Source organism: Temnothorax curvispinosus, unplaced genomic scaffold (genome assembly GCF_003070985.1).
Source record: "Temnothorax curvispinosus isolate PA1 unplaced genomic scaffold, ASM307098v1 QBEX01016225.1, whole genome shotgun sequence".
Classification (NCBI taxonomy): Eukaryota; Metazoa; Arthropoda; class Insecta; order Hymenoptera; family Formicidae; genus Temnothorax; species Temnothorax curvispinosus.
Genome location: NW_020226005.1, coordinates 1 through 14,150, shown reverse-complemented (window position 1 = coordinate 14,150; position 14,150 = coordinate 1). Strand labels below are relative to the sequence as shown.

Sequence of the window (14,150 nt, the reverse complement as noted above, 5' to 3'; positions counted from 1 at the left end):
AAAGAAAGACTTGTGGTAATAATTGTATTCTATAACTTTTAATTTCGTAGAAATTTAATTTTCTATTACAATGATAATTTTACTTTTATCACGTCAAGTATAATGTAGATTGTTCTACGTTTATAAAAATACGAACAAATACAGTTAATATTTTCATGAGTAGCAATTTAATGTATAGAACGATTAAACAACATCAAGAATCAAGATCAGCTTTGGAAATCGTGGAAAGTTCGCTAAGTGTTCAGCTTATTTAACTTTGGTCCGATAATAATTAGTTCACCCACGTTTTTTTTTTAACTTTTGTTTCTTTTTTAAGGGAATTGAATGCCATACCCGCGAAATATTTCGAAAGTCTTTTCGTTAGTTAGCCCTTAATTGAGGGCTCGTTGAACTTGCAGAGATGTTTCAATCAGCGAGTAACATATGTGTATAAATAGACCGTGTATTTGTATACTGTAATTGGCAAAAGATATTCTTACCTTCTTGTTATTCACCGGATATTTTTGTAGTCGCAAATAAAAATTAGACTTTTAGCACTTTCTTATATTAATATATATCTTAACGCTAATAAAAGGTATATAAAGAAAGAAGAAGAGCGAAGAGATGAAGAATCCAAGTAGCTCGAAAGAAAACATACCATTCTCTTCTTCTTTCGTAACTACTGTAGTCTTCAATTATTAAAATCGATTAGACGCTCAGAATTGCAGTTTTTATTATTACAACGTGAAATGTTCGCTAATACGCGCGAGAAAGTAAAGATGTTAGAGTCAACGTCGCTACAAATTTTATTGATAATAAAAGATAGCAATCATCACTGAATAACATTTTTAATAATGTTAAAACAAAACAATGTGTGTGTGAATAACATATTTACTGTTCTTCTGTTGGAAAATTCTAAAATTGATAACAAAGCGGGTTACACAATTATATTCTCTTTGCATTACCAGACGTTACCTTTCGTGCATCCAAGCGCTAAGCAAAGCTTACTTTCCACGACCTCCGTCACCGTTAGGATTTAATTGTTAAGCGTTTCACCTGTACCACAATGTAAATAGAGGTTTCGAGTCTGCGGTTACGCCGTTTAACAGGCCACCTCGGACTAGGGCGGAAAGTACGAAGCGCGAGAATGGACGTGACGCGCGACGCGAAGAAAAAGTACTCCTCGCGAGTCCGACCACAACGAGGCGCTGAATCGACGTATATAACTGCGAGATAAAAAGCTATAATCACCACGGTGATTTCGCACGTGACAAGACCGTTTTTTGCCGCGATCTCGACACTTCCGGTCGGTTGCCTCCGGAAATTGAATTCGCGAGAAATTATTGTCCCCTTGTTTCCGACGATATTTCATCGAATCATTGTGATCGTACACGGAAGGACTTACATAATTTTCGCCGCGGTAGGATCGAATCATCGTAGGAGGACCACACGTCCGTCGCGCCGCCCCTTTGACGAAGCCACCACGTATTTTGAACAGTTTGAGAACAAAATTTCGTCCGAGAAAATCCGCGGAGTAATTTGGCGCCTCTCGCTGCGCTTTTCAATACTCGTCGTCCTGTTTTCTTCCCGGTAGCAAAACAGCTCGCTCGCCGCGTTGCCCCATCTACCCCCCCTCGCTGTCTTTTTTCGTGACAAAATGTCGAATAACAACTCGTTCCTGACCGCCGAAAGTTTCTGGCGCCGACCAAATCGTGTTTTCGTCGCGATACGTGAGCCGGCCAAGCCAATTCGCGCTGCAAATCGCTGCTTCCAGCCCGTTATTCGCTGCGATGTCAAAATTTATTGAACGCTCGATAACACTGTCGTTCTTGCGGAGTTACGGGCGACTCTGTGCGAAAATTTTATTTTCCGTCTGCTTTATTAACTCGTTGTGCACTGCACGCAGAATATTCTACTCTTTCGTCTAGATTCTTTGATCCAAGAAAAATGTCTTCTCAGTAAAAGTCATATCACTTTTCAAACTTTTCAATTTTCAAATATCTGCTAAAGTATTTAGCTATTAGTTTTAGCTATCAAACCTCAAGTTAATATTTTAAAACTTGAAAATTTTTAATTTTATAGATTAATTGAATGCTAATTAATGCTAATTAATGCTTTAATATTTTTACTCGGTAAAACTCGATTTCAAATTTTGTAAAGAACTTATAAACGAATTGTAGGTAGACGTTTCAGTATTGTTGGATTAATTTTCATACGATTTCTTCCATTAAACAATAACGAATCCTATCTGATTAGCGACGCACGATGGACAACGCTCAGACTATGACATTCCTTCATAACTGCGAACAACCTGCAGATTTAGTATTCAGAGAATTTCTGCAATACACATTGCTTTCCTTTTATTAATTATGAAATAACTATATTGATCAGTGCGGACGGTAAAATAATGCTTGACGTTTCGAAATTATGAGTGGCAGTGCTATAATATTCCTTTTGTATTGTCGGTCTTTGTGTTAATATTGAGGTAATGAAATGATAATTCATCTATTTAATATTTAAGTGAAGTTTCATCGAATAGCTAATATTAAATTGTACATAACAATCACAATTTTACATTTTACATAAATGATGACTTTTGTTTTGTCAGCAATTTACGTGGAATACAGATTTGTTGGCAAATTTATCCACGCGGCAATTTTTGATTAATTTTACTATTCAATCTTAATTTTTATCGTGAAATATTCGGCTACATAAGTTTTAAGTAAATTCTATGGAAAAACAAAAGTCATCATTTATGTAAGATGTAAAATTGTGATTGTTCTGTTAACTATTTATTACTAATTCCTATAATATGCTATAATTACGATATTTTACTATTTATAACGCATCTTCCATAATTACGCAAGATTACGTATAATTTTACAATAAATTAACGATGTGGTTTAACAATCGGGTTTAAAACGGGGAACTTAATCCCCGGGCTTTCAGGGAGCACTCTTGACACGACGTTTGAGCAAACTGCATTCGAGTTTAGGTCAAACGCGCGAAATGGAAATGTCATGGAAATCGCAAGCATCTGAGCGCGCGCGTGTTACGTTGTCGCGTAATGGAATACGTATACATTGACGTATATCGGATTGCGCATCCTAGATGCATGCGCATAGGTCTCTCGCCATCATTCCGGCGCCAATGAGTGGCGCGCTCAACAGCCCTATCTTCAACGGGCATAAATCTCCCTGGTACATCGAGCGAGATTTCGAGGCTGCGTGTAAACACTTATGGGATTCGCTATTTAAACATCCGTAGTTATTTCCAACTGCGTCGTACCTAACCATGGACGGCCCTTTTGAGATTCACTTAAGTGAGTTTACTTACTGCCTGGAGCACAATAATTTCAACACACGGTCAACACTCTAGAGAGATCCAAGCAATTATTTATTGTATCATATTGAGAATTTTCTTTCTTGCTTATTTCTATGGTTTCTATGGTATTGTTGAAACAACTCCGTTCCACTTTGTATTACTTAGGCAAAAGTGTTTTCAAGATCACTTTTCAAGACACTTGGAAATTCTTTTCCATCGGCCAGGCCTGCGTCGAGTTTGGAAAAAAGAAGAAGACCGACGATTCGTCATCCTAATTTTTTTCTATTTCGTATATATTGTAGTTTTCCTTTTATCTTGCACCGTGGCTACTTTCATGAATCTTCATGTTGCATGACATTTTTACATCTCTCCGTTCATTCGTTTCATTGACGTTTATTTAATATGGAACAAAAAGAGTATCCGTGTCGAAAAAGTTTCCAAAATACACTTTTCTCTCATTCGTCATTTTAATGTGTACGAAAAATAGTTTCGAGATTAGTAAACGATATAGAATCTTTATTTTTAATACGTTTCTCTGTTTATCTTAGGACTCATAATTAGAAAGTGGAATGTTTGCATTATCGCGAAATTTCATTCGATAATATAGTCGCTTGGTTTCATAAATAAATTAAATATCATCAGTTTCGACCAGATCATGTGTTCCTTGTAAATAAAATATCCCCCTCGGAGCTTGTATAAAATACAGCTTCGAGTGTCACAGTTAGTTATATGCTCGAAATGTTTGAATACCCATCGCACTGACATTTTTAAAACAGCGAGAAAAATGCGATGCAAAGGTTTTCGACAGTATTTTTTTTTTCTATATATTCAAGCCTGAAAATGTCACTCGGCTGTTGCATCTCGCTGTTCTATCGATGTCGCAACGAACAACACTGATGCGTTTCACGTAGTAATTGTACATAGAAAACGTTAGCAAACAGACAATAACACGTTCCATTTATTTTGAAAATTGACTTATCGAGACAAATTTTGAGATATTAATTTTATTAAAGATGTAACAAGATCTGAAAAAAAAAAACTACAAAACATGTGTAATGTTGCATAGTTGCAAAAAATATTTTAGAAAGTGATCCCGCTAACGTTAAAATGAAGTAGTTCTGTTTTTTTAAAGGTTTTAAAGTATTTTTTTATTGTATAGCAAAATTACACATGCTGATGTATCATTCATAGTTGTGTTTTATTAATTATTATTATATTATTAATTAATATCTGACATTTAAATCATTTTTAATTAAAATTCTGTATATTTCTTTCGCATCAAGTAGACTGTCACATCGATCAATTGAGGCTACGATTGGAAAAAAGTGCACATTCATTTGAAGTTTCTGTTTGATTTTATTGAATACTTGTAGAAGTAACTGTGCAGTTTTATTGATAATAGCTGTATAATTGAGTATTAACATTCTCCCGCTGTTTCGTGCCACTTTTCCAGCCGCAATTGTCATATTTTCCGCGAAGTTAGAGCCACGGATCTAGAGCTACGTTTTCTGTGTGCAACGACACGAGCCTCTAAGAACGATCGTATATTAGTATCGTTTCTCGCTGAGATCATCCTCTCTGACTGTCTTCGAGCTTGCTTGAGCCTTGCATGGCGGGTCATGATTGTTGTTTCAGGCCGCTGCAGCGGCAGCCGCAGCATCACCGTTGTTGAAGACACCACTATCAACGGCACAGCAAGCTACCTACGCAGCTGCAGCAACCTACACGGCGGTGGCTGCGCGCGCATACGGCGCAGCTGCAGCTGCGGCACAACCGGTCGCAGGATATGCCGCAGTCGCGGGGTAAGTGTACCACATTTTCACCCGTGAAACCCCCGTGTATGTACTCTCACTCACCACGAATCCTCCAGGATCTTCTCTCTCTCTCTCTCTCTCTTTTCCTCTTTCCCTCTCCTTCTCTGCCATTCGATATATAGGGCATCCCAGATTTAGCGAGCCAGTTTCCGTCCACGGATTATTTAACAAAACTCGAGTCAGTTTTTTAACGAGAATGTGTAACTTTTAATATTGAATTATTCATCCGCCACTGATCTTATTTAATAGAAAAATCAGTTGGCACGAAGTACGTGCAAAATTAAATTAAAATGATTCTGAATTGATTAAATGTGGCTTGGCAAATTTAGAAATAAGCTCGTGCGATGCCGAAAGAAGCATAGATCTCCGCGAAGAGAAGAAAACTTTTCGAACTCGTTCCTTTTATTTCTCTTATTGTTGAAGAGAGGAAGCTTTGCGACTTTTCTTCGCGAGCACGCTTTTCTCGTAAGATCTCCAGGTTTTTCCTTTGAAATGGCGCTTCATTTATTTTGTACGAATGATTTATATCTCTTATTTAGCGTCTATATCACTATATTATATTTGAGACACTGTTTAATGTTCGTCGTATTATTATAATATTTCTTAATTATACGTACATTTAAATTGATATATTAAAGCAAGAATCGTATAAAATACATTTTGAGAAATATATGATAACTGATCTTTTGCATTCTTAAAAAATACATGACAACTTAATAAATTAGAATTTATCATCATTATTAGGGATCACGCGGAATATTCACACTTTTAACTAGTACTGCACTCCGAGCTCATTCTCGTATAACAATCCTCGCTTGGCACACTCGGAATTATGACGCATATTGTCTTCGTTATCGATATGAAGAGCCATGATTCTCCCATCATAGCTGTGGTCAGTATGCAGATCTCATACCGACACGCAGATATACACGTGTATAGATTGGTGGACGCTTTGAAGTCATCGGCTCGACCCCATTACGAGAGTGAGGTCGAGGTATATATCACGTATTGAACATCGCAATGAATTACCTTCATCCCACTATCCTTAATGATGTTCGCCATCCTCCTTTATATTTGCCAGCAACCTCCACGCTTTCCTCATTCCCCTTTCAGCCTCATATATATATATAAAATGTCAATTCTCCGAAGAAGGAGAATTATATCAATTATTAACAGAACTATAACACGAAAAGTCCGTTCCTTGCAGCAAATCCCGACGTCGCGGACGACCTCTTAGGAGTCGCAGATACGTTCCCGAAATCCAGACCCGTCCCGATAGTCCCGCCGATAGTCCAGACACATCCTCCGAGAAATCTTAAAACGCGCTTAATGTACTTCGCGTCGGTATCCAAAAGAGGAAATATCAAGTACAAAAAAATATGAGTATTTTAGAATCGATTTCATATCTAACGCGTTCCGTACATCGCGCTTCCGGCGCGCTTTCCATGTTTTATTCAATTTCCTCTTCCGATCTTCCTCGCGAAATACAGCGCGGGGAAGATCGGAAGGATATGCAATGTATGAAAATCGTTCGAGTTGAACGAGAAGAGCTCACGGTATTAACAATCGACTCTTTATTGTTCTTCCAGCTACGGGCGTGAATACGCCGATCCCTACCTCGGACATGGCATCGGACCTGTGGCGGGTTACGGGGTAAGAAGGAGAGGAACTTCGATTACGGAGTGTATTTTTACGATTTCATTTAACGGTAGTGCCGTTAAATCGCGCGCATAGATCTACCGCCCTTCCTCCCCGCGCGTGCCCCGCTACCGTATGGGAGGAGAATGAAGCACCCCGTTATTACGCAATAAATAACAGGCGCTAGGAAAAGACCACCTCGGCGCGTTTCACTCACATATGAATTATTAATGCCGAGCATTTTCAACTTACGGGAACTGTGTCGCGGCGAAAGTTAATGGCTCGTGCTCCCATCGCGCGCATTTATCCTCAAACGCGACTACCTATTCGGAGACCGCCGGTCTCAGTTTGCTCGGCGAACGCGAACCGTAAAGTATTGTGTAAATGACGGGGAATGACCGAACGAGATGAGTGCGCGCCGCGCTCCGTAGGGTAGTTTAATCATTTCCGACAAACTCAATTTAACGTGACGATAATTAAATATTTTTTTTTAGCTCGATCTCGTTAGTTTATGAGTAGAAAGTCCTGTGTTACGTCGTGATGTCGTGGCCGTAATTTAAAACCTATTTGGCCTTCGTCTTCGTAAATTTTTCAGTTCTCGAAACAAACGCTCGCGTTTAACACTGAATGCGTCGCGACGGATTTTTTTTACGACGCGTTATTTTGCGCTGTGTGTACCACGCCGAAATTGTATCTCATGAATTTTTATCCTTACAGGCAACAGTATACAGAGGTGGCTACAACAGGTTCACGCCATACTAAATGGATCGTTGATAGCAGAGCGCGAGAGCCTTCCAAGTTATACTCAGCAGAACATGACCAGACACAAGTCGACACAATCATCACCGTCATTTTTTGCCATCATCGAGATCACCCACGAGACGACGAGCCTGAACCCACGCATGCTGATTCGCCGGTTTTACTCCCAACTTTGCGACTCATGAAGACACGAAACCGTTCTCGACACCCTCGACACCGAAATCGCCCGAAATCGGAACGTAACTGCTGTTAACATAAACTAGCGAAACACCGTCAAATCTTCAAATAGTACCTTCGAAAATATATGAACGGCGACTGAAGTGGGCGAGAAAAATCGATCTGTAAACGTAGCGGCAGCGTTGAGGTCGGCGCATCCGAAGTGTCGAGTCGTGTTCGGCCGGAAGTCGCTTCTAAGTCGCCTCTAAGTCGCTCCCCTGCCAGCAGCTATTCGCAGGGGAGAGACTTTCTACCTGACTCCGTTTCCATCCGATCAATCGGTCTGAGCAAATTGAACTGAATTTCGAATATTGAAATTGAAATAAAATTAATGGCAATGGCTTCTCGCACTTTCGAATTTTATTGCACAAAATAATTTCCGATAACACCATCACATTTTTCTATATTTGCCACATATTCTTGACGACACATTTGATATGATTCCAAGCGTTTTAATCTTGCGAAAAGTTTCACGAGTCACTAAATTAAATATAACATAATATAGTAGTAACGTTATATTTCTTTCTCTCTCTGTTGTTAATAATTTTTATAAAACGCATTAATGTGTTGTGATATTACGTCTGATATGATACATGATTCATGCACGTTTGCCCATTTACCGAAATACTTGTAATATAGCTGTACATTTGTAATTATTTCCGCTTAAGTCAACGTTGCACATTACAATTTGCATTCATAGTGTCTAAATTAGCTGATAGATGTTAATAATTTGAGGAGGCTGCTGAATCGAAGAAGCCCTAAACATTTCGCACAAATATTATAGGACAATTTTACGCACATTTATTTGGATGATGGAATTAAGATGAGCAAACGCGCGATTACTACTGAGTGAATATCCACCACAAAATGACACGTAATATTTTGCTATAGTACAAGATGTAACTTCTCTCTGCTATGGCAGCGAGGCATTGACGATTTCAGTCGACACGAATCGACACGAGGTGATCCGAGAAAGCGAGGTCTTTAGGTAGCTAGTTAAAAAGAAAAAAGAAAAAAAACGACCTAGAAAGAAATAAAGGCATCCACGTGACCGGTAGGGTTTCTATGCCAAATATGTGTGTGTATGCGCTTTTGCGCGCGCGTGTGTGTGTGCGTAGGTTTACGAACCAAAACTCTGTTCTCAGTAAACATAGAAAAGTAGCAAAGAACGGAAGAAGACATGGACAAGAAACAGACCTCTGAAACAGTATGCCGGATTCTAATTACGCAGGGTCTAATCAAATTGATTCTTGCACTGCGATTGACGCACTTTTGATCTTCATTTACCTTCGAAAAATTCGATCAGCGTCTCGACCCTGAATTTTCATTTTGCACGCTCCATTCACTGACATTTAAGCTAAATTAAAAGTATTTCCAAACGCAATTGGCAAAATTTCAAACTATTTCAGTCTAATTGTCTTTATGACTTTGCCGAGACATCAAATATCGATACATTTTGTATTTAATAACAATTTTTAAAGGATCTATTTTGTAGAAATTTATTTCAATTTTAATTCTATGAAACTTGAATTTGAGACCCGCATATTTAATTCCATAAAATTATTAATAGTTTGAAAAATTCCGCGCAGCAATTTATCACATCTTTTTACGCATGTAACCATAAATAGAGCGGCGAGTTATGTATTGGAGCAGAATACGGTCATATTGTCTCATCAACGCCTCTTCCCTCTTTTCTCTGAGAAGAATCCGACATTGAGTTCGTCACCGCGATCCCCCCGTGCCCCCTCTTTCTCCAGTGTGTACCACTTATTTATTTAGTTAAGCGACTGAACAGACATGACAATTTCTTTTTTTTTTTACTATAATAAACGTTAAGCAGAGTCCACCTCGTAATCGCTAAGCGCAGAATCTTGACGCCAATGAACAAGAATGTAGTAATAGTACGTAAACGAAGTTGTAGAATGCGTCTCTTGGCGTGATTGATCTTGTAAGGCGCATCGCAAACGCACGAGGCTCTGCCCGTTATGCTAAGTCGGGACCGCTATTAACCGGCAATAAGCAATATTGTGCGAACAACTCTTTAGCGCAAACGTTGCATACTCAGCAGGTCGTTTCGGTTCCTCGATGTCGAAGTGACGCGCGCGCGTGCCTGTAAAACGAACTCGTCTTCTCGTCACAAAGGATGATTAGGTTCAGCTAAATGCCGATCCAATTGTAACGAAATACATCGAGTAATCGGAAACGCCGATACGGATAGATACTTTCTATTAAGTAACGTTTCCTTTTTCGTCCTTTTTAGTTGCGAAGTACGATCGACTTTGTGTATCTTGATATTAAAATATAATTTTTGTATTTACATTTAAGGTTTTATGGAAATTCTTTGCTGAACGCACATGACTTTTTATATAAATATATTTTTCATTCTTGGATCATTAGTTTATTTGTAGATGGTTGTTCTTACAATAAATCGCCGTCAATTTCGGTTTCTATTCAGATCGGCGTTCTCGGTCACTAGATTTTTTTTCTTGTGACACTGCTTCCTGATATACCGGTGCGCTCTATACAGAAAGTAAACGATGCTCTCTTTGAGAGTAAAAAGGAAAAAATGGTACGCACACTGAGTCGAATGAGTGATATATCTGTTAAATTAATAGTTAAGCGAGGATTTATCGTATATATTATACGTAAAAGGATAAGATATGTTGCGCCACGATACGTTGCGTACGACAGGAATAAGGAGACCGTGTATGCGAACTGATGCGACTGAAGTGCGGAGAGTAAACAGTAGAAAGAAGACAGGAGGGAAGAGCAAGAATATAAGAAGTGTGAAATAGCCAAATATGACAAAGATGTTTTAGAAAGTACGGCAGGTAGTTTGGCCGTCGTTACGTTTTAATCTAATCTTCAACTAGGATTAGGCTAAGCTCTAGGACCTCGGGAGCGCTCGAGGCAGGACGACAATTCTCTTTTTTTTCTCTCGCGAACGTCGTGTACATGTACATAGATCAACATAGATTTTTCGAGCACAAAGATCGTGGAGGAGCGTGCCGAGGAAACGCACTAATTTAGAAAGTACTCTAAACAAGCAAGCAGAAGAAACCACTCAGACATACTCATGATTCTCGTAACGTTAAATTAATGAACGTAGACTAATTAACTGATTGCGCAGTAAATACGTAAAACTAGGACGGATTTTGTCGCGGGACGTGATGTACTCGTCGTACGTGAATGACGTGACGGTTGTAGAGTCGTGCGAAACGTGCGTTTGGAGGAAAAAAAAAGAAATCGAACGAATACGTTTGGAAATAGAGATTTTTCGCAGACGCACTTACCGCGAGTGAGAGCAAGCACACGAGAAAGATTCTGCGAGGTTTATCTCCCTGTATATTGTACACTGTAATTACAATTTATACTTACTCGTAATCGAGACCTTTATCGATAGGCTATTACTATTAGTGGCTAGCGTAATAAGTCAAGCTCAAATTAGCAAGACGGGAGAGCCGCGCGAGACACTTTTTTCCCCCCGCGATTTTTCGTCGCGTCCCATCTTCGTCACGAATGCACAACTTCCTTTCCTCGATTCTCCCTTTCTTTATGCGCGTTACCGTTGCGAGCAGGCCTATCGTACAAGATGTTCATAGAATCTAGAGGCTAGATCAGCTCTCTCTTTCTCCCCCTCCCGCCTCCTCCCTCCCTCACATCTCTCTGGTGTTCTTCGTTCCTCCTTTTCGACAATGAAAGAATGTCTCGTTCATGAATTTTATTTCTTAATTAAACTAATTTGCTTTCTATTGGAAAATAGGAATTGTAAGAGAATTAATGGGAAATTCTTTCGGCTGTTAAAAACGTTATCTACAAAGAACGCGACATATCTAGATGATAATATAATTTACGAGAAAGTTTAACGACTTCTGCCAAATTTCCGCACGTTTACGTATCTCCATGTCCCGAAAATTCCTCTCTACCGTCACTTTAGTCTTCGATCTTCGTCGAGCGTACCTTCCTTTCCGGATTAAAGAGCTCGTTTCTGCAAACCGATTCATATTTTAAATAATTCATGAAAGAGATTCATGACATCTTTTAAAATACGGATTAGAACGAAGTGCAAAGAGGATCTCTTCTATCCTGATAAATTAGCGCCGGATGGCAAACGAGGGTCTCGAGCCTGAATTTACAACTCTATAGACGATTGATTTTTACCCTCGATGATGAGACCCAGAGCTAGTGGAATCGCGCAATGTAACATAACTCAATGATACGCACCGTACATTATACGTATAATTAATTAATGATAAATACCGTAAAGGGATTTTTAAATGAATCTAGATGAATACATGACTACATAATGACACATCTTACAAGCAACATATCCTAGGTATTTGAGCAGGACGCTGCCGGGGGATCTCCCTCTTGTCGTACGATTGTAGGATCGACACGAGAATGAACGTATAATTTGATCGACGTGTGTCCTAAAGCGAAAACTGTCTCGAGCGGACACGGCAGCGTCGTGCTATTCTTTTCGAATTATTGCAAGAAAAATTAATGAAGGATGTTCCATGACATTAGGACGTTATTATTAATGATATTTCTAGTAACGCGTGCGTGTAAAGTTTAATGTATCTATATATGAGACATGATGCGTGCGTGTGTAACGTGTGCTGTGTGTGCGTGCGTGCGTGACGGATGAGCGAGAAACTCGTACCCCTTCTCCACAAATTGGTGAAATCAAGAGCACGAAATTAATCGTTATTACAAGGTAGCCCGAAAACAAAATAACAAATGAAGGAAAAATGCCCAGTGACATTTGGATCGCTGAGAAAACTGAAACAGCTAAAATTGCCACCTGTTTTTTCCGCTTCTCTCACAGATGTAAAAAAAAAAGAAATCCACAAAGAGAAACGCCGTTGATATCTCTGTGTCTCCTTGCGGATTTCCTCCTCGTACCGCGCATAAATGATTTGTGAGGGCCGAGAGTTTAGCGCAATAGCGAGCTCGCAAGAGAAATTAATGGAAATCGGTAAAAGAATAAAAAAAGAAAAGAGGTATAAGAGAGCAGGAATATATGGTCAACTCGATGAACTTTATTTGCGAAATATTGATAGGAATATAAGGTGTGACACGTGACACCTTTATCATTGTCTGATTTGATGATATTTTGTAAGTCTGGACCAGTTGTTAGGTTCTTATTAATCCCATAGCGACTTCTTATGGCGTATTTTCTCTGTATATTGTCAATGTTTATTATTAAATATTTTTCAAATAAAATCAACGCGTTCTTCTTTCCTACCTTCATATCCAAACAATTGTGCAAAGATTTAAGGTTCGTCATCGTGTTCAAAGTCTTATTAAAAGCTTAGTTAGATTTAGATTTGATAGATATTTTAACTAGAGATCCAGGCGTTGCGTTATATATATATAAATACCGAAAATTACGAAAATATCGTCCGAATTAGTTCATGTCCACTTAACGAGGACTTGCTTTTTCAAAATTTTCGTAATATTAATGACTTCAGATTTGTACACGCGTTCTTTTTTATGTATCTAAATACGAAATAAGGAAAACCTAATACGGATTTAAAATATAATTTTTAAAAATTGCAACCACATTGGAACACGACGACGGAATAATCACTGTGACTAAGTGATCAAATAAATCTAACAAAATGACCTAAAAAATATAACTAAAAAAGATAGATAATTTTCAAAAGATCTACTTCTTTAAACAAAGTAAATGAATTATTTTGCATTTATTAATGCTTCCGTTACATGAAATCTGACAATAAATAATATTAGAATAACATAAAATAATGAGCGACAAAAGTAAAATTCTGTATATTGACCGAACAAGCTGCAACTTTGCAAAAAAAGTCTCATTATTTTATGCATTTTCGCAAAACATTCAACAATGCTGGAATATTAAGTATTACACACTACACAAAAAAAGTAAATTTTACGAACTTAAAAAGTCGCAATACTATAACAATATAATATAGTGATAATCTTTTAATGACTCTTTACATGATATTATTTCTTATGTATTTTAACAAATTAGTCGACAACAAACAATATTAGAATGATTCTATAATTTAGGACAACGAGAAAGAAATAGCACACATATTGACAAAGCACAGAAGATTAGAAATTCGACAGATCTCAAGCAGAAATGTATATGTACATATATTTTATTCCCTTTACTAATTTAACAAATTAACTAATAAATTAAATACATCTCACTTTTACACAAAAAGCGATAAGTGCCGTCGAGTCGGGCACCGTTTAGCGGAAAGATTATTATATTAGCTCTCAAATGTGACGAACGACAAGAATCTCGAGGAATACGAAAGTTTATTGTAACATTGTTATGTGTCCGTTAATGCAAATCATGCTCTCTCAAACGAGATTCGACAATAAAGAGTTTTAAAATGCTGTTGCATACGTTTTACATTTCAGTATGCGAAA

General features: G+C 38.2%; 1 protein-coding gene across 3 annotated transcripts in view; it reads left to right on the top strand.

Moving 5' to 3' along the window:
- Window positions 1-12,956, top strand: part of LOC112466465 (RNA binding protein fox-1 homolog 1-like) — a 28,453-nt gene extending 15,497 nt beyond the window's left edge. For all 3 annotated transcript variants that reach the window (XM_025034559.1, XM_025034558.1, XM_025034557.1), the window contains 3 exons: window positions 4,939-5,105; window positions 6,707-6,770; window positions 7,473-12,956. In XM_025034559.1, coding sequence (XP_024890327.1) covers window positions 4,939-5,105; window positions 6,707-6,770; window positions 7,473-7,517 — 276 coding nt within the window. In that variant the 3' untranslated portion in view covers window positions 7,518-12,956. The remainder of the gene's footprint in view (window positions 1-4,938; window positions 5,106-6,706; window positions 6,771-7,472) is intronic.
- Window positions 12,957-14,150: the final 1,194 nt, after the last annotated feature.